Here is a 20,908-nt window from a genome sequence, read left to right on the forward strand (position 1 = left end):
AATGAAATTGTGAAAGTATGCATAATTATATCGGTTCAAATGATTCCACGGATGGTTATATGGGTTCCACGGGAGGACTCTTTCGGTATGATTAATTGTTATTAGAACGAATACAGGGAGCTTAGTATTGGGGGTTATCCTAACGCTCTAATGATCTTTCATTCTCAAATAGAGAGGATTGATTCATGTGGTGAGAGTAGTAAGAGATCCTAGTGTAGGCGCTACTCAGAGGCCTATTGTGCGATAACGGACTAACCTTGTGTGTGTGGTACGGTGAAACCCATGACAATGGCTTTGCAAAGCAGTAGAGGCCACCACAAGTGTACAACCCGCCATAGCTCGGTATTCATTCTAAGTCCCGACAGTCAAGTCTAAGTCATAACATGTTTAGGATGCTTGAAATAATTATATCATATGCATGAATTAAGTTTTGATTGTATGTTTTACTAATGTATGAATCTTTTATCTATATTGTTTGTATGTTATCTTTGATTCTCTTCTCTTTGCTATGATCATCCTATGGATGTGAGCAGAAGGGGATGAGACTTCTTTAGAGTGTGCTTTGGAGGGTGATGTTGCAGATGCTTAGCTGGCAGGACTTAGATGTTGTAAATAACTTTATCATAACTAGTTGTAAATAAAGTAAAACTTTATAGTTTTTTTGAGATGACTATAAAACTTATTTTATTTTTCTCACTGTCTAAATTGTTCTATAGAATCATGTCTGGGATAACTCTTTTAATATAGTTTTATGCTATATTTTTGGGATGTTTCTAAATCAATGGAAACAAAAACAATTTATCTCGTAATTATGTTTTCAAAAATCTGCATAAACAACACCATCTATGCATATGAACACACCCTAGATCAACTTCATACTAAATCACACTCATTATTTTCAAGTACGATAAAATTATATAATTTCTTTTATATTTTTATTCTTATATATTTTTTGATTATTAATAGTAATACAATGTATCTTTCTTTTATATATATATATATATATATATATATATATATATATATATATAAAAGTTACCTCTTATTAAAATGCTTCTTATACATGATTCTCACTTTTTAAAAACTTATATTTGGTTAAATATATTTTTAATTTTTAAGTTTGACTTGGAATTTGTTATTATTTTAAATTGATATATTTTGGTTCTTAAATTTTAAAAATAAATTAATATAGTAATTTTAGTTTAATAACAATATTTTTTTTAGGTTTGTTAAATAGTTTTTCGTCCTACTATTTAAGTTTGAACATTTTAAATGATATAAATGGTTCAAACGTCAATCTAAAGTGTTCCAAGATGATATTTAAGTTGGAACATGTTAAACAGCTCAAACGTCAATATTTTAACACTTAAAAAAATTTTAATATAATTGAATTAAAAAAAATTACATACATTCATTTTTAACATTTGAAAACTAAAATTATCAAAGTTTGATATATAAATTAATTTCAATTTTATGTCAAAATATAAGAATTAAAAACATATTTAACTTTTAAAAGTATCACAGACTAATTTTATTTTTTAATTTATGTAAAAGGTTAAATTTAAATTTATTAAAGTTTATTATAATTACGTTATTCTTTTAAATTTTAAAGTTAGTATTAGTTTGAAAACATTTTACTTTATTAATTAAGATTTCATTAACAGTGAAAAGTACTTTTAGTTGTTAGAAACATTTAATCAAAATTAATTGTAAGAATAAGTTGAGTTTTAATTAGAAACTTTGAAACTCTTGATTTATATTACTAATTTATTGTAAGAAACATTTAATCAGAATTAACTATAAGAATAAGTTGGGTTTTAATTAGAAACTTTGAAACTCTTGATTTATATTCCTAATTTACTGTAAGAAACATTTAATCAGAATTAACTATAAGAATAAGTTGGGTTTTAATTAGAAATTTGAAACTCTTGATTTATATTACTAATTTATTGGTTATAGTTTAAAGGGATTGAAATTGTATTAATAAATTAACGTTTTTATTTCTTCATATTTTAATATTTATTTTTATTTTATTTATTGAATATAATGAAAACTATATATAAAATTAATTTATCTGTATTGATTTAGCATGCTGTATTTATAATAAAAAAATGATAACAACTAAGTCCAAAATATAAATAAAAAATAAAAACAAATTAAATAAAAATAAAAAATAAAAATAAAATATCTATATAATATAATTAATAATTTAATATATTTAACATTATTCAAAAGTATCTTTAAATTTGTATAAATTTATAATATAAAATTCTATAACTTCACTGTTGCATTATTTCCTAGGAATATGATACTTCAACTTAGAAATCCATTTTACTGCTTCTAAACTTGGTATAGTTGCTAAAATCCTTAACATTTATTATGTTCTCTGAACTGTATATCGACTTCTTTTAGAAGAATTTTGGAAACCATCATTATCAGTAGAATACTTTTTAACTAATATAAATAAGGTGTTCACTTTATATTGCTTTGTTTTTCCTTATCTTCCTACTGTTTTTCTTCTTCATTACCTGATATTAGTGTTCATAATCCTTAGTTTCTCTTGGCCGTTGATCTATTTTGATGCTACATCCTCTCACGCCAAACCAGACAATGGAAGGGGACATGGAAGCCATTGCTAAAGTGATTTGATGGGCCAGTTTTAAGCCATCTAACTCACTTCAAATGAAAGACAAAAAGAATCATGGGAGATACTATTACACTTGCCCATTAACCAAGTGTTCATATTCCGAAAAATGTAGTCATGCACTAAGAAACTGATGGTAAAACCCCAAACAAAATGCCATCAGGTGATAGCAAAATTGTCTCTTATTTGTTCATTGTAGTATTACTAAAACTCAAAATTCACCTTTCCATAAATTTCTGATAGCTGAGAGAACTAAAAATTTGCATTCCGCATAAGAAAAATGAATGCCTACTATACATACAACATGGACCATCTCTCAATTGAATGAAAAATGGTTGAGGGTGAATATGGAGAAAATTCACATAATGGTTTTAGGTCTATTAATTGATCTTTTGGATTTTGCACGGAGAGCCCTTTTAGGTGCGTCTGTAGTTAATGCATACATCTTCACAGCAAATAATTCTTCAGGAAATCCTTTCTGATCCTGATGGAACAAAACAGCAGCTTAGAACACAATAGTAAAACTAAAAAGCATGTAGAAAGAGACTCCCAATAATATCTTGTTCTCACAAGATAAAAGACTGAACCTGATAGGACACAAAAGGAATCCTATGGTAAATCTTAAAAAGTAAATAAACCAAGGACATCACGTGGAAAGCTCTTTCTACATGCTTTTAGAAGCAGAACAACAGCTTAAAACACAAATGATAAAATCTAACTTTTCAGGAAATAACACGTACCCTACAACATTCTTTTTATAGGAAAACAACACTTGTTTTTCTGATTACAACAAGCATTCCATATTTCTTTTATAGTTACCAAATTTACCTTTAATCTGTATACATGTAATCCACATTGTGAAAATAACTCTTTGAAGTACGTATCAGATCTTGTAACGCTTCGATCTTCATTGTCAAGCACAAATCCTGCACGGAACAAAGCATGAAAAAACCATGAAGGAAATTTTCACTAAAATGAAGGTAAAAATTAATTGATGATAGTTATGAAACTGAAATTGTATTACTACATCATTCCAGATGATAAATAATGGAGTGGAGTGAAATAAATTTATTCCCAGTACCACCCTTTTAATTTCTGTTGCTTAATTCAATGCTAATGAATATTTCATCCCTTTTTTAGACTTAACGATAAATATAGAAAGTTTGATTGTAGAAATTATTGGGAATAGGTATAAAGGGAGGACAAGGAACACTCAATAATAAATTTATATTGATATTGGTATTAAGGATGTGACATAGGAGATTAACCACTGACCTTTATTCATACCAAAACAGAAAATTCTTAATCCTGATTAAATAACAAAAACAGAACATGAAAAATAAAGAAATGTGAAGACTATTCTTGACATGTAATATTAGGATACAATCATGATATTACGAGATATCCTTAATAGATATTTTAACACAGTCCCTCAAACTAAAACTAAAACTAGAACTTGGCGCATGTTTGAATATGAAAAATCATTAGAAGAAGTGACAGAGAATGCTTCCGCGTGAATGTGGAGACAGTACCACCACCGCGAACACACTAAACAATATAAATTATCCACTACTGTGTTTGAAAATGGTAGAAGAAGTTTCAGATTAAACTCATTTTGTGCTTAAAAGAGCTAATGATCAAAAGCATACTAAGAGCTTTAAAGAAGTGACTTGTCCCCACATTTCAATTAAAACTTAACACGCTAATATAATTTGTTCCCCTCAACTTTCACCCCAAGGAAGTTTATTTCTGGTACTGTTCTAACATCTTAACATTGAGTTATAAACTTAAAATTGTTTTGCTCCATCATTTTCAATTTTAGTCCTTTGTACCTTGGGTCTGGACACTGAAAGTTAGGGAAACCATAGCAAGCTTGGAGAAGATGAATGTATGTTCAAATACTTAACGGTTGCTTGGATAATCTATTCTATCAACATGTCTATGAAAGAAAATGAACTTCTTCATAAGCTAATATATGCACAAGTTAAAAATAATCTTCTAGAGAAGTTGATATGATAAAATTTCTACAAATTAGCTCATATTTAGCTTGTGGAGAAACTCAGTCAATTTTCCTTATCTTCTTTTTTCAAAATGCTTATGAAGAAGTTTATCCAAGACCCTAAATATAGTCAAGTTTGATATATAAGTCTTAGAAAAGGTGTCTGAGCCAGATTTATTAGTTTAATAAAATGCAGGAAATAAATCATTCAGTATCATTAGAAAGATAAATATGCAGCACGGGTAAAAGTACCAGATCTGGCAATATTCTCCTTCAGAACGAAAAATCCACCTGGTTTGAGGCCAACCTATAGTAATGTATAAGCCAATGCCATGAGACAGAGTACAAGTATGAAAGTGATAAAAGTTATGACTTCAATTCAAGTGAGGGACAACAATAATGACAGGCAAACACTGAGTGCAAAAAAACGAAAGACAAATTAGTTAACCCACAAATTAGAAAATCACCAACATTATAATAGCTTCAATCAAACAAAACTATCATAAGGTTACAAATAAAATGAAACTGTGTACATGATTATGTATAACCAACAAACAAATAAAATCCCATATCACTAAGCTTTTATAGTGATAAATAAATTATATACTAGCTTTTATAGAGAAGACTATTTTTTACTACTATAGAAGCAGAAATATTCCATTTCATTATAGATGATTTTAGAAATGGTAACTAATTTCTCAATCTAATCTTATTCACTACAACTACACGAGCCTTGTACATTACTAGCAAGCACCCAGGCAAATAATTTTTGTAAATATATGACAGATGAGAACCAAAATGAACAATTTCAATCATTGCTGAGGAGAAATAATTAATAAAATGCATTACATTACTTTATCAATGCAATTACACATCTTTGTCCTTCTAGGGAATTGGTAGATAAAGACGAAAACCTCATGTACATACTTAAATATGTGGAACTTCCCTAACACAAAGATTACTTATTTATTTATTTATTTTCCTTAACTCCCAATTAAAAATAGCCTAATCTACAAAGAATATTAAATAAAGAATGAACTGCATACCTTTGCTCTATTGAAAAATGAAACAAAATCTTCATCTGTAAGATGACCAATACACCATTGAATCCATATTACATCATATCTTCCAGCATCTGGTGTAAAATCCTAAAGCAAGGAAAACAAGAGGTGCTCAATAACATTACTGAAGAATAGACAAAAAGTGATACTAAATTATTAATGCCCATACAAACATCAAAAGTGCAAGAGATATCACATTAACTTGAATGTTTCAACTAAAGACTATCATGAACATGGTCTCAAAATACATAATTACTAATTATTTTAAGAAGAGGAAGAGTTGGTAGATATGGCAACCATTGAATTTGTAGCATTATAAATACCATAGAAGGTCTCTTAGAGCATTTACAATAATATGTAGCTTCTTCAAGGCCTGCATCTTAACAAAGATAAAATGCTAATTTCCAGATATTTATTTACTGGTTAAATGTTCGTGGAAAAAAAAACTCACCAAATGCTGCCTGAGAGAACATATGTTTTCCCTGACGGCCAGAAAATATGAAAAGAAATAACTAGTGTTTGAAAGACAAAAACATAATATAGAAATCCATTTAAAAGTTTGAACTATCGAAGTAACTTCGTAAAATTATAAGAAATACCAGTCTTCCTATTATTCAATAAAAGGATTTATAATAAATGTCAGTTTCCAGGTAGGTATTTACTTGTTAGATGTGAAAGCTCATAAGAAAAAAATACACAGTATTACTTGTGAAAACTTACAACGTCCCATAACAGCCAAATAATAAGGAAAGCCATAACCAGCGTTAAAAAACCATAATATAGAACTTCAATCATAGGAATTTGTTCATATTAGCCATTTTATCCATTTTACTGTGATTTGTCCAGTCCACCACAAGATCCCACCACAGAGGGAGCTTTATCAAACCAGGTTGCACACCACTGTAATATGACTAGAATATAATCTAAAGAGATATGCTGTCATTTTCATGGAGGATAAGTACACACCTGAAGAGGAACACAGTAAAAATTAACAGCTTTGTGCACTGCATTTGTCTGACATCCCAGAGCCAAAGTTTGGCGTGCAGTCTCTAAGAATTGTGATACTGGCTCCAGGAGATCAACTGAAATTTATAGTAAACAAGTATAAGATGATATTAACTATCCCTAAAAAAATATCACAGCATGGTGGAATTCCAGATTGAATTTAAAGAAAAGAAAATTATACACGAATAGAAGAGAGGCTAATGTACATGTGGGGCAAATCAATATAATATATATATATATATATATATATATATATATATATATATATATATATATATATATGTATACATATGTATGTATATATATGTATATGTATGTATATATATATACATACATATATATACATATATATATATATATATATATATATATATATATATATATTTGAAGCCTTTTTATGGTATCTGAGAATGCGAATACACTATCCTCTATCAATGCAAGGAGCCTACATAAACTGACCAACCACAAAAGATAGGTCAAGCTTAGTAATACTAACATAAACAAGTTTTCCCACAAGTCTTACATATCTCTCTAGATTTGAAAATGGTTAACTTTGTTTTCCATTAATCTTTTATTTGAACGCATAGGACTATCCACATGTCTAAAATCAATCATTCATTACTCAACTTCGTCCATTGTTCAACACTTGATATTTCACTGTTATCTTTTCCAAATGATAATGAAAACCTTGGTCAAGAAACCAAAGTTCAACACAAACAGACCAAGATAAATAATTTTTATCATTAAGTTTTTCCAAAGTAATTGTTAGAACAACAGAATGACACTAAAATGCCCAACCTGAACACAGCCAGAGTAGTTCTCACAATTTAGGATAGAATCTTATACTATTATTTTGCTGAGAATACAATCCATGTATACAAGGCTGGGAAGCTATTTTAGGAAGCATAATAATACTCCTAGACAACCAGATCTCTATGATTGAGTGATATCCCCATTATTCACAATAATTATAATCTGTTAAATAAGGAAAAAATATAACTAATAAAAAACAATGATTCTGACAGAAATAAAACAGATTCTAACACTCCCCTCAAGCTGATGAATGAGTATTTTCCATTTCTAGCTTGGAAACAATACTCTCAAAGTTGTTGCTGTTTAGCCCCTTTGTTAGAATATCTACAAGGTTGTGTTGTGAAGAGACATATGGAGTGCAGCTCAGACCACTGTCTAATTTTTCTTTGATAAAATGTCTATCACCCTCAATATGTTTGGTTCTATCATGCTACACTAGATTATGAGCTATGCTAATAGCAAATTTGTTATCTCAATAGAGTCTCATTGGTTCATTCAATTTTATTCCTAAGTATGCCAAGATGATCTTTAGCCAAAGTAGTTCACATATCCCTTGTGCCATTACCCTGAATTCTGCTTCAGCACCGGATCTAGCAACCACATTTTGTTTTGTACTCTTCCAAATCACAAGATTCCCTCCAAGGAAAGTGCCATATCTCGTAGTTGACCTCCTATCCACAATTGACCCTGCATAGTCTGCATCTGTATATGCTTCTAGACTTACATACCCATTTCGTTCAAACAAAATTCCCTTACTTGGGGTTCCTTTCAAATAGTGTACAATTCTTAGTGCAACTTGTAAGTGAACCTCCTTCGGTTGGTGCATGAATTGGCTAACTAGACTCACGGCGAATGCAACATAAGGTCTAATGTGAGATAAATAAATCAGTCTACCAACTAGCCTTTGATATATTTCCTTGTCAATTACGGTATCTTCTTCTGCATTTCCCAATTTCATGCTATGATCAATTGGTGTACTTGCAGGCTTGATTGTTGTCTTACCAGTTTCTTTCAACAAATCAATGATGTATTTCTGTTGAGATATGAATATTCCCTTTTTAGAATGAGCCACTTCAATTCCCAAAAAGTACTTTAATTTCCCCAAGGTCTTCATTTCAGATTCCTTCGCTAGATGTTGGTCTAACAACTTTTGCTCCTCCTCATCATCACCTGTCACTATAATATCATCCACATAAACTAGTAACACGGTTGCTCCCCTTGACTTAAAGTGTTTAATGAACAGAGTGTGGTCTCCTTGACTTTGTTTAAAGCCCAGACCTATCATAACTTCAGTAAACCTCCCAAACCATGCTTGTGGTGATTGTTTCAACCCATACAAAGCCTTTTTTAGCTTGCAAACAGTGTTGGCAGTTTTTTTCCCTTATATCCAGGGGGCGATTCCATGTAAATCTCCTCTTCAATTTCTCCACGAAGGAAGGCATTTTTAACATCAAATTGTTGCAAGTTCTAACCATAATTAGCCGCTAGGGATAATATCACCCTAACTATGTTCATTTTTGCAACTGGAGCAAAGGTTTCCATGTAATCCACTCCATAGGTTTGAGTGAATCCCTTAGCTACTAACCTTGCTTTGTACCTCTCAATGGACACATCAACCTTGTATTTTATAGTATATACCCACTTGCACCCTATTGGTTTTTTTCCATTTGGGAGAGCGACCAAATCCCAAGTACTATTCTTTTCTAAAGCTTTCATTTCCACATCCATGGCTTGTTTCCATTTTTTTATCACTCATTGCCTCAAATAAAGAGGTAGGTGTGGTTGTGGTGTTTAGCCTTGTGAGGAAGGCTTTATGGGTAGGTGAGAAGTTTTTAAAAGGATAAGTAATTGGCTAGAGGGTATAGCAGCTTGGTGGTACATTTTCTAGTCTCTTTCCTAAGGGCAATTGGAATATCTAGGTCCTCATAAAATGGTGCTGAACTGGATTCGGGTTCTTGCAGATTCTGAAAATCAGAGTTTGATTCAATGGAGATTAAAAGATTAGGGTTAATTACCTCATGTAATGTTGGGTTGGATTGTTGGACATGGACAGATTCTAGAATGGACTTTTTCTTCCTTGTATAAACCAGTTTTTTCCCAAATCTTACATCAGCTCCATCTTGAGTGGGTTCCTTCTCAGCTGTTACACGTTTAGTCCCTATTTCTGGTCCTAAACATAAGTCAGGGAGCATAAGAAGATCATCTTCATTTCTTGCAGTCTCCCCCTAAAGATGATATTGGTGGAAGTAACTTTGGTGTTCAAAAAAGGTGACATCTCTGGACACAGAATTTTTTGGATGGTGGGTGGTAGCATTTATATCCTTTTTGTGTTGATGAGTATCCTATGAAAACACATTTTAAGGCTCTAAGATCAAGTTTACCTCTATAACTACTGTGCACATGGACAAAAGAAACACACCCAAATATTCTTGGAATAAGGTAGTTGGATGTGGACACATTAGGATAAAAAGAGAACAAAACCTCCATAGGGCTTTTGGAAGCTAGAATACTAGAAGGAAGTCTATTAATTAGATAACAGGCAGTGAGAGCAACCTCTCCCCAAAACATTTTAGGAACCTTATGTTGAAAAAGGGCTCGTGTTTGGTCTAGAAGGTGTCCATTTTTCCTCTCAACAATCCCATTTTGTTGAGGTGTTTTGACACAAGATGATTCATGAAACTTTTGACAAAAGGAAATAAGCCCACGATTAAAGTAATCTTTGGCATTATCGGATCTAATCCTCTTACTGCTAACACCAAATTGATTTTTTTCCCATGGAGAAAAAACGTTGAACCACATAGTTGACTTCGGATTTTGGTTTTAGTAAGAAAACCCATGTGATACGAGTACAATCATCTATAAAGGTAAGAAACCAACGGGCACCAGAAACATTTAGGATAGTTGAGGGACCCCACACATTTGTATGAATTAAATAAAAGGGGAAAGTGTTCTTATTATTACTAACTAGAAAAGGAACATGTTTGTGCTTAGCAAGTTCACACACATCACAATTGAGACTTGCCACATCTGATTTGCTAAAAAGGGAAGGGAATAACAATTTTATGACCCTAAAGGAAAGATGTTCAAGGCGACAGTGATGTAGGAAGACCTTTTCCCAACTGAACTTTATTGAATCAGAGAAAAAAGGTGTTATTTTCCAGGTCTGGTGGTAGATTTGGATGGTCCAAGTAATACAAGCCATTACATTCTCTAGCATCCAATCGTCCTTCCCGAGTACTTGTTCTGTAAAATACAAACATTATCATAAAAAATAGCATTACATGATAGATCTTGTATGAGTTTTTTTAGGGAAACTAAACTGACAAACAATTTAGGAATATGAAGGACACTTTTAAGGGTTATAGATGGGCTTATTTAAACTGCTCCTTGACCTATTGCAATCATTAGAGAGTCATCGGCTGTGGATATTTTCTTGTTGCTAGGCCAAGGGGTATAAGAAGAGAAATTTTTAGGTAGGGGTGTCATGTGGTCGGTAGCCCCAGAATCTAGTATCCAATATGGGTTAGGGTTTTTACTTGAGGCATTAAGTCCAAAAGAAAGGAAGTCGCCAAACGTACCTAAATGTGCTAGAGAATAACTACCTGTGACATATCCAACTTGTTGAGGAATGATCTCATCTGCTCTACCTCATCTTGGTTAAGTGGAAGTACTCCTCCTATGTTTTCTTCATTGGTTGTAACACCTATGTGTGCCTGTCTGCCCTTTCTAGTGTTGTCTTCCTTTTTTCCCCACTCCTTGTCACAATCTCTACTAGGTGGTTTTCCATGCAGCTTCCAACATTTATCACAAGTGTGACGAGGCCTGTTACATAAGGTATACCACAGTCCTTCACCTTTCTTCTCCATATTGGCTATTCCCCCTTTTTCGGGTCAACCATCATGGCCGATCTAGTAACTACCATGGTTGAATTTTCCATAGTTGGAGTTTCTAACATTATTCCCCTTCTACCTTTTTCACTTCTGACCATAGCTACTACTTCATTAATACCTGGAATTTTTTCTTTTCCAAGGATCTAGACTCTCACTTGATCAAAATCAGAGTTTAGCCCCACCAAGAAATCATAGACTTTATCTTGCTAAAGATACTCTTTGAGCATTGCAGAATCATCTAAGCACTTGGCTTTGATGATCCTATAATGGTATAATTCCATCCATAGGGATTTGAGTTGATTGGCGTACTCCATAACAATCTTGTTGCCCTGTTTTGCAGCAACAGTTTTCACCTTCACATCATATATTTGTGGAGCATTTTTAGCTTTGGAGTATGACTACTCCATGGCATTCCAAATTTCCTTGGCAAAATTAAGAAACATGCAAGTATCAGTGAATTATGGGATCATGGAATTCCATAGCCATGCCATGATCATAGAATTCTCTTCATCTCATTTTGTAAATTTGGGATCTTCTTCTTTAGGAGCATCTACACTCAAGTGGTTAGTTTTGCCTTTTCCTTTCAAAGTTCTGCGAACAAGCTGGGCCCATTTCAGATAAATCTGCCCATTCAATCGATAGGCAGTGTTGAGGTTCTGCAGTTGTTCCTAATTGCTCTGATACTATGTTAAGAAGTGGACTTTAAACCTAACTCAACCCTACAAAACCGGCTTGTAAGATGAGGTTTGTACCCACTTATATACTCTAAATTGGTTTTATCTCTAGTTGATGTGAAACTTTCAACACACTTCCCTCATGCCGAGGTATATACATCTCGAGTGTGAGACTAGATATTAACGGGTGGTCCTATAATTCAGGGATATGCTCATTATCCACAATAATTATAATTTGTTAAATAAATAAAAAATATAACTAATAAAAAACAAGGATTATGACAATAGTTATATAGTTCAACCTAAAAGGTTAACCAAACCTGTTTGTTAGTTATGTTTACATAGCTTGGTAATCCGGGTAGACTTATACCCACCAGTACTTTCAAATATATGGAAACTGAGGCTTGTAAGTTGTAACCTCTATTATTTAGTAACATATATAGATGTTTTATTCCCTACAACCCGTTTGATCTAAATAGGGGTATGCATTAATTTAAAGAAGGATTAAACAATAATACGAGTACTAAAGTAGTGCCATTAAAGAGCAATGATATGGTAAAATATCATATTCAATCAAGCACCTGAAACATTTTTTTTGCATATTTCATTTATATTTCTCTTTACACTAACATCAAATTAAATAGAAAGGAACATTACAGCATCATTATGTCACTAATTCTCCATTTGGTTCGTAGCCTCTTATAAATGCCAACATTTAGCAACCTTTCCAAATACAAGCGTAACCCTAGACAAGAACTCAAATACTGGAATTGTACAATGAAACAACATATGATCCACTGACTTTTCATTGGAATTGTCACGGGCCCCCACCGCAGCAACAATTACTCAATATAAGCGTTGTTAGTTATGAACTATAGAATACTGACTCGGAAGAAATAGATAAGGAAAGTAAATCTCACAAACCTCATTGAAGTATCTTATTAAAAGATTTTTGGTGACTCTGCCAATGCCAGAACCACAATCTGAAAGTCAAGAGTCCGCTGATTAGAACATCCATGTCCAAAAATAAATATTAAAAGGGATTATTGTATTACATTCAATAAAAGCAGATTCCAAATGTCATAAATCCGAAAAGCACTCAGGAAATCAAACTAAAACACAATAGTCACCATTCACAAGGAAAAAATCAGGTGAAGTCTAAGCAAAAATCCCATTCGGTTCAAAAATCTATGAACATCATTACTAAGAATCCATTGCACGAGTGGAGTTCAATAACAAAGGGACAATGAAAGAGTACCAAGAACAACAAGCGGTTGGCGTCTCGCATCAGCAGGAAAACGTTCGGATAGGAGAATCTTCAAAAAATCCTCACTGCAACTTATGTCAGGCTCATTCACATTTGCAAACCCTCCCAATACCCCATCCATAGTTGGATTAACACCCTGCTCTCACAAACAATCAAAAAGCAAACTTTACAACAACATATTAATTGCAACAAACCCCAGAAGATATATCCAATTTGTTTGAATTTCTTCTGAAAAAAAAAAAACACAAAACCACGTAAGAAACAGAGACAGATATACCTCCCAGTAGGAGACGCCGTCGCGGTACCACTGGATCTTCTTACTAGAGTCACCCGTGTGTTCCCTCCACATTTCGTCGGCAGTCTTGAATTCACGGCCATAGGAATCTAAGCCAGTGGCGTCCATACAGCTGATTTTCTGGTTCGGGAAGAAAGAGAGCGAGGGAAAGTGCGAATGAGTTGCTGAAGCAGTGAATCCCTTAGAGCGTGTGTGACCACTAAACAGAGAATATGAAGGAACCCAATGGGACAGCATACTCAAGACTCAAAAAGAGGCCCAAATTTTCTTCTGTGTCGCACTGTTCTTCAGCGTGGAAAATTAAATTAAATTAAAAATTAAAAACAAATTATATGAATGTGATTAATTCTTCCTCCTATACAGAGATGGATGGCACTTATATAATTACATTTTCCGTCATTTTTCTAAATATACACTTGTATTATTTAGTAAATATTATTTTCTAATCACTTTTAAATATTTTTAAAACTGCACTATCTAATATAATATTAAATATTTACATACAAATTACTTTTATAATACAATTTATTCTCATAAAATTATATTATTGTAATACACTTATTTAAGTTTTAAGTTCATAAATTTAAAAAAATTTAATTTAGTTTTCTAAAAATATTTATGACATATTACGTTTTTAAAAATTTAAAATATTTTAATGGTTAAATACATTTGAATGATGCTTTGTGCACTTCATCTATTTCACCTTCCAATTGATAGTTATCTTCCGAATTGATAGTTATCCCCTTCATCTAATAAAATATGAAAAAAGTATAATGTTGGTTTAATTAAAAACCACAAAAGAACAATAAATTAAATTTAAATTAATAAACTACTCAAAAACTAAATAAAACAAACAACAAATAATTAAATAATAATTCATATTAAAAAAAAAATATTAATAAATAATTATAGATTCAAAAAATTAACAAACAGATTTAAATTTGAAAGTTAAACAAAATTAATTACATTAAAAATAATATTTAAATAAATATAAAATATAAAAAATACAAATGAAAAAATATTAGCCGTAAAATATTAAATATTTAAATAAATTAATAAAGAAATAAATAATAAATCAAATTAAAAAAACAATTAAATATAGTAAATCAAAACAAATTAAGAATTAAAGAAAGAGTCCCACTTCCAAATTCAAAAACAATTAAAGAAAGAGAATAAAAAATTTATTCACCGCAATTCCAAATTCAAATGAGCCACACTTTGGAAGTGTGGCTACCGCAGTTGCGGCACGGTACAAATTGTGCTTCCAATTGCGGTACAAACTGTGCTTTCAATTGTGGTTACGGTGGACGTTTAAGTGCAATAATCTCTATAACCGCTCTTCCTTTAGCGTGCTTTCAACCACTACGCTTTGACTCGACCTTCTTCTCATGTAATCCAGAAATGCATCCCAACACATACAAACAGCACATATAAACAACACATACAAACAACAGTAAAAAGATTTTTTGTGGTTATATGGTTCTGAGAGGGTCACAGTTGGAATAATAGAAAAATAGGGAGGTACAGGGTGAGATTGGTGAGGTGTAGGGAGAAACACTCAATACGTTTTTAGTCTGTCAAGTATCACGTATTTTTGGGTTTTATTCCTCTTCCAAAGCTTGTTTCACTTTCATCATCTTCTTTAGGAAACTATAATATTTAGTCTTTGAAAAGCAATTGCATTAAATTTACTCCGAGGTGTGTGCCACATGCTAACTTTCATGGTAACTTTGCCCACATTTCATACCAACTATGTTATCAAATACTCTACAAAGTCATCGGATTCGATCCTCGCCATCACAGGGGAAACAAAACCTTTCATGGCATCATGATCGAAACCCTCACCTCTCAAACTCACTTCCTCCCACCTCCTCCATTGCCTCCATCAACTAAGGCGATGTTCTTCCCGTTGGAAATAGAGAAGGTCTTAACATCCGAGGAATCAATGGTATGAGTATGACCCCTTTGGTTCTGAACCTCCACGACGGTGGTTACTGGTGGTGGAGCCACGGCGGCGATCGTAGTTGTTGTGAATAAAAGTACAACATCAATTGCTCTCATTCTCGAATGTGGTTGAGAAATTTCCAAGCCTAACAAGCAGCTTAAGGATGCAAGAGTATCTTTGGTTTCTATTTTTAAAATTTGTTTTTAGTTTTTAAAATGCGATTAAATGAGGTGGCTTAGACAAGAGGTAGAGGAACAACCTTTCTTGGGCATTTCTGTTTTTTTTTAAAACAATTTTCAAAATAGATTTTTAACAACAATTTTATTTCTGGGTAACTTTAAATTGGTTTAGAAAACAACTTTTAAAACCAAAAGATGTGTTTCTCTCCTTTTGGACTTAAGAAAATATTCTTTGAATTTTTAGGCTCTGCATCTACAATCTGACATTGTGTTATTCTTTAACTTGATATATCCTATGTTGTGATTGATATTTGTTCCTCTTTTAACAACACTGTTGGCAATACTTTTTTTATTTTTGTGCTTGCTCACTTGTTTTAATACTGCTGCCAGATATTGGGGCGAGATGGTTGGGTGGAATTAAATTATTTCAATGATACTAATTGGCTAACTAAGGATTCACACAGTTTCTGTCCTTTGAAGTTGATGCCCGTGAGAGCTTCATGTGAAAAGTTACTTCCTACTTGGACATGCTGCCCCATGTAAAGGTATATATCATTGAACAATTGTGATTGGGTTGTGGTTTCCAGAATTTAGAAGATGCGCAAACAATTTGTGCTACCATTTTCCTATACTGCTACGACATATATATTTTGGGTGCCTGATCGAATTTGACAACAGAATACTTGGCATAGACTGGTATAGTGGAGTGTAATGCTTTCTTATACCAATGATAATCATAGAGATTTATTGGAAAGCTATCCTTTATCGGATTGTTGGTAAAAGAGGGGAATATGAGTGCAACTGCATGACTTCAATCACCCCATAAATGCATCTAATAGTGCAACTTCCTCTTACACGTGAAAAACGTGTGGTGATTGAACGACTATGTCTTTGGAAGAAGGCGTGTGGACGAAGGGAAAAGGTTGGAGTAGCGCATGCTACAAACTATGGTTCGGGGCTTGGAGGAAAGGGAAGAGATGGTAGAGGAAATAGTTTGTGAGGAAGAAGGAGAAAAAGGAAGAACGAGTTGAGACAATTACAAAACCTTGAGTCCCATAACCACGTTGTAAAACTAAACTGGTGAATGAAAATCACAATTATCCCCTTTTATGAAGAGAGAAGTGTTCCTTTTAGCTCACGAAATTTTGGTGCGAGGAGGAGAGAGGAGGTTTGGTGGCGGAGGGAGGGAGGAAAGGACAGATCTTCCTGACGTTGTTGGTGGTAGAGGATAAAAAGAAGCGAAGGTAGTGGAGGTTGTGGAGAGAGTCAAAGTTTTTAAGTGTACAGCGTGACACATCGTTAGCCACCTCAGAGAAAATTTAACGTCGTTTTTTTTTAGGACTAAAAATTATAGTTTCCTAAAGAAGAGAATGAAAGTGAAGCAAACTTTGAAAGAAGGACAAAACTAAAAAACGTGTGGTACAAAATTATTTATTAAAAACTAGCCGAAACAAGATAATTATATCAAGCAGTTATATCACCTAATTAACACAGAAAATTAATAAAGACTAAATTAAAATATTTTAAATTTTTTATGACATCATATATCACAAAAATTTATTTAAAAATTTTAATTAAAATTTTACAAATTTATTAAAAACTATATCACATTGAAAGCATGTGTGTCTATTAATTTATTAATTATTTATTTTATAACAATATATTTTAATATATAGGAAAAATTTTGTTTACTTAATATTTTAAAGTTTTGTATTAGAGTAATGTGGTTCATATGCAAAATAAGTAAAACTTTAATATAAATTATTTATTTGTGAACCATCTCACTGTAAAATTACTTAACAAAACATTATAAATATGATAATAATTAAGTAGATAAAACTAATATATAACTACTATATTAGAGTCGTCTATACAAGTAAGTACTCATACAAATAGTCATATAACGAAACTAATAGAGAGTTTGTCAAAAGAATAGGATTATACATTCACAATATCATCGTAAAATTATATTCGTGCCCCACTCTTGCATTCTACACAGGATCAATTGCTACATCTCATCTCTTCACACCATTAAAGTATTGCAAACAAAGAGAATACATAAACGAAACAAACACAGAAGAAATGATAAGCTAATGTGAAAAAAGAATAATCATAAAACATGTATAGAGATATTATCACATATAAATCCTTCATAATAATAAACATATCACATACAAAAGACTCATATTAGACTCAATGATTCAGTACATGTATTAATATTAGATTCTGACGAGTTATGCACTTGTGGTGATCTCTATTACTATGTAGAGTCATTGCTAATGGGTTTCACCCAACCACCCACAAGGTTAATTCGTTAACATCTTTAATCAAAGTAAAGCCCCTAGACTAAGACCTTATGCTCTTCTCACTACATATATCTCACCATTCTCTACTTGAGATTTGATGGTTATTAGAGCGATAGTATAACTCTCAATATAGAATCCATATATCAATACACACACTATTGCAATCACCACAAGAAATTTCTCCTTGAAATTTCTTCTACAACATTTACCATGCACACAAGCTCAACCAAGACAATTCAACATGACAACATCTAACCGACCAAATTCAGCATATCAAATTTCATCATACCACTCAATCATGCAAATTACATATTTCAAGATATCTATAACTTAAAAACAATGCATTTAGTTTCTTTTACTTGACATTATAACACCCTCATACACACATGAAGCTTTAGTTGTCCCTGTGAACAACACAAACAAGATTAGGGCACACTATTAAGATCATTGATCGACAAAGGTGGATAAATTATTTTTTATAACATATTTTACGAATTTTGTATGGTTTTTTTAATGGGAAGCTTATAAAATCACATTCATCCACTTATGTCATGATGTCATCCATAGTGTATGTATGGACTATGAAAAAAATAAAACAAATGTTTGATGACATTGAATTGAATTGTAACACAATAAAAGTACAGCATCACTTAGACAATATATATATATATATATATATATATATATATATATATATATATATATATATATATATATATATATATATATATATATATATATATATATATAGTATAATCAAGTTCTGAAAATAGCAACTCCAAATTCAGAACAATGAGAACACTAGTTCTAATTAAGAATTATCTCTGAAGAAAATGTCCACTTAATACTGATATCACTACTTAATTGGTTTGAACAGGCACGTTTTGTAGGCTCTTGCTACAGTGTTAAGTATCATGCTCAAGCTTGGCTTCTCATTGTTCGATTGATCTACGCACATTAATCCTAGAGACAGTGCCTGCTTAACTTGATAAAAATTAGCTTCAGTTACTTCTATTCTCTCATCAATCATCTGCACCAAATCTGCAGGATTAAGGGTTCTCATGTACCTAACAAATTCAGCATCACCTCCATCAAACTTCTTATCTAGTATCATCTCCAGCACAAATACTCCAAACTTATGTATCTCTACAAAATAAAAGAAAATACTGATGAACTTGCATACCAAGAAAATAGAAAAAGAGAAGAAATATTGTTTGAGGGCTAATTGTCTATTATTCTCACTTGTTTCATTGTTGTTGTGATCTCCAACTTTGAACCTTGAAATTAATGGTTCCGTATTATCGGACAGCAAAATACTACTTGTGTCGAGTTCATAGTCAATTTCAGGCCATTCCTTCTGCATATAACGCATGCATTGTACAATCCCCATTAACACTTTCACTCTATGATTCCATGGTGGACCTGACCCTGATAACCACATTTCAACATTTTCTTCTCTTGTCCATTCTGTTATAAGGGCCCTGAATTTTCTGCTCTTACACCACCCCAGAACTCTGACAAGGTTTTTGTGGTGTAACTTTGACAGAATCTTGCATTCCTCAACAAATCTACGGTAACTATCCCTTGGTATATCATCCCAGTACATCTCAATTTTCACTTCAGTACCATCTCTCAACATCCCTTTGTAGATGTGAACAACATCACTCATCCCCACCAGATTCTTATCCGAAAAACCTTCAGTTGCTGCCTTTAGAATTGCTGGTGTAAACGTCCTACCTCTTTGAAGTTTACTCGGGAGAAAATCAGGCCTTTGGAAACAAAGCCATACCAAGGAAATTACCATAAAAATGACGAGGATGGGAAGGCAAACTAACAGAACAACAGCCTTCGCAGTAAACTTTTTTGGATCCAAGAGAGCACCAGAATGAAGAAAACTAGAAGAATTGAACCTTTTGAAGAATTGGGAATCAGACAGTTTACTCTCTGAAAAACAATTATAGGAGAGGTTGAGAGAAGTGAGGTTGGTCAAGGAAGAGAAACTTTGAATTGGGATGTCCCCAGAAAATGCATTGAGACTCAGATCAAGAGACTGGATTTGGGTGCAATAGAAAACTTCGGTTGGAAAACCACCCTTCATAGAATTGTTGGAGAAATCAATGGACATAATGCTCAAGGGGCAATATTTCCAAAAGAAATCGAAGGACAAATAGAGTGGTGCAATACTTGGGCGGTTTCTAAGATCAACTTTGGGGAATGACTCTACACAATTGGGGTTCTTGGATTCATTGCAGAGATGGCTTGCAACAATGGTAAACTTGAATATTTCATCAAAGTCCATCATTGGAGACGAAGAGCAGTACCTAAGAGAGGGATTGTTGAGACAGTTTGAGAGAATTGTAGAGTTAAAGCCTGGGGGTTGATGTAAGTTTTTGAGGTCTTGTAGCACTGTTGCACACATTGTTGTGGGGAATAAGGATAAAATTATGGGGAGAAACACGTACCATGTTGAAGAAATGGTAGCCATGATTTTGAATAGGAGTTCATTTTGAGGACATATGATTTCAGGACGACAGGTCCTCAAAATTTGGATTTGCAGTTGCCAAAGGAAACTGCCTATTTTGCTTCAAGAATGCTCCTCGTTTTAAACTACTGTTTTCACACGTGCGCACAATGTATATGTCTATTTTTTTTATTGTAGATAATTAATTTAATTAAATAAATAAATAAATTTTTGTCAATAGTAATTTAAAAGAATGAAATGATGATAAAATAATTATTTTAATTTTAAAAAATTAACTATTATTTAAAAGTAAAAATAAATATAATCATTTTAGTTTAAAATAACAATTATTTAAATGGTTAAATTTAA

General features: G+C 32.4%; 2 protein-coding genes and 1 pseudogene across 2 annotated transcripts; all 3 read right to left on the reverse strand.

Annotated features, from left to right (window-relative positions):
* Window positions 1-2,636: 2,636 nt before the first annotated feature.
* On the reverse strand, window positions 2,637-13,967 carry LOC148200979 (alpha N-terminal protein methyltransferase 1-like). Its single transcript, XM_088112116.1, has 8 exons — window positions 13,631-13,967; window positions 13,345-13,489; window positions 13,007-13,069; window positions 6,671-6,786; window positions 5,690-5,791; window positions 4,896-4,950; window positions 3,473-3,570; window positions 2,637-3,128 (listed from the first exon to the last, which is right to left on the reverse strand). The coding sequence occupies exons 1-8, from the start codon at window positions 13,883-13,885 to the stop codon at window positions 3,003-3,005; spliced, it is 960 nt and encodes a 319-aa protein (XP_087968242.1). The 5' UTR covers window positions 13,886-13,967; the 3' UTR covers window positions 2,637-3,002.
* On the reverse strand, window positions 7,995-12,230 carry LOC148200980 (uncharacterized; annotated as a pseudogene).
* Window positions 13,968-18,934: 4,967 nt separating the features above from the next.
* On the reverse strand, window positions 18,935-20,563 carry LOC148200981 (uncharacterized). The gene is made up of 2 exons (XM_088113104.1): window positions 19,321-20,563; window positions 18,935-19,224 (listed from the first exon to the last, which is right to left on the reverse strand). Exons 1-2 carry the CDS (start codon window positions 20,561-20,563, stop codon window positions 18,935-18,937), a joined length of 1,533 nt encoding a protein of 510 aa, XP_087969230.1.
* Between the last annotated feature and the right edge of the window lie 345 nt (window positions 20,564-20,908).

This window comes from Vigna umbellata, chromosome 4 (assembly GCF_029865625.1).
Source record: "Vigna umbellata cultivar VRB3 chromosome 4, Vumbellata_1.0, whole genome shotgun sequence".
In the NCBI taxonomy this organism is placed as follows: Eukaryota; Viridiplantae; Streptophyta; class Magnoliopsida; order Fabales; family Fabaceae; genus Vigna; species Vigna umbellata.

Excerpts from the sequence above, each read along its gene's own strand:
- LOC148200979 (XM_088112116.1), bottom strand. The coding sequence starts at position 13,885 with ATGCTGTCCCATTGGGTTCCTTCATATTCTCTGTTTAGTGGTCACACA. Across the intron at positions 13,490-13,630 it reads ACGGCGTCTCCTACTGGGAG|GGTGTTAATCCAACTATGGA; the intron begins GTATATCTGTCT and ends TTGTGAGAGCAG. Across the intron at positions 4,951-5,689 it reads CATTTTTCAATAGAGCAAAG|GTTGGCCTCAAACCAGGTGG; the intron begins GTATGCAGTTCA and ends ACATTACTATAG.
- LOC148200981 (XM_088113104.1), bottom strand. The coding sequence starts at position 20,563 with ATGGCTACCATTTCTTCAACATGGTACGTGTTTCTCCCCATAATTTTA. Across the intron at positions 19,225-19,320 it reads TCACAACAACAATGAAACAA|AGATACATAAGTTTGGAGTA; the intron begins GTGAGAATAATA and ends TTTATTTTGTAG.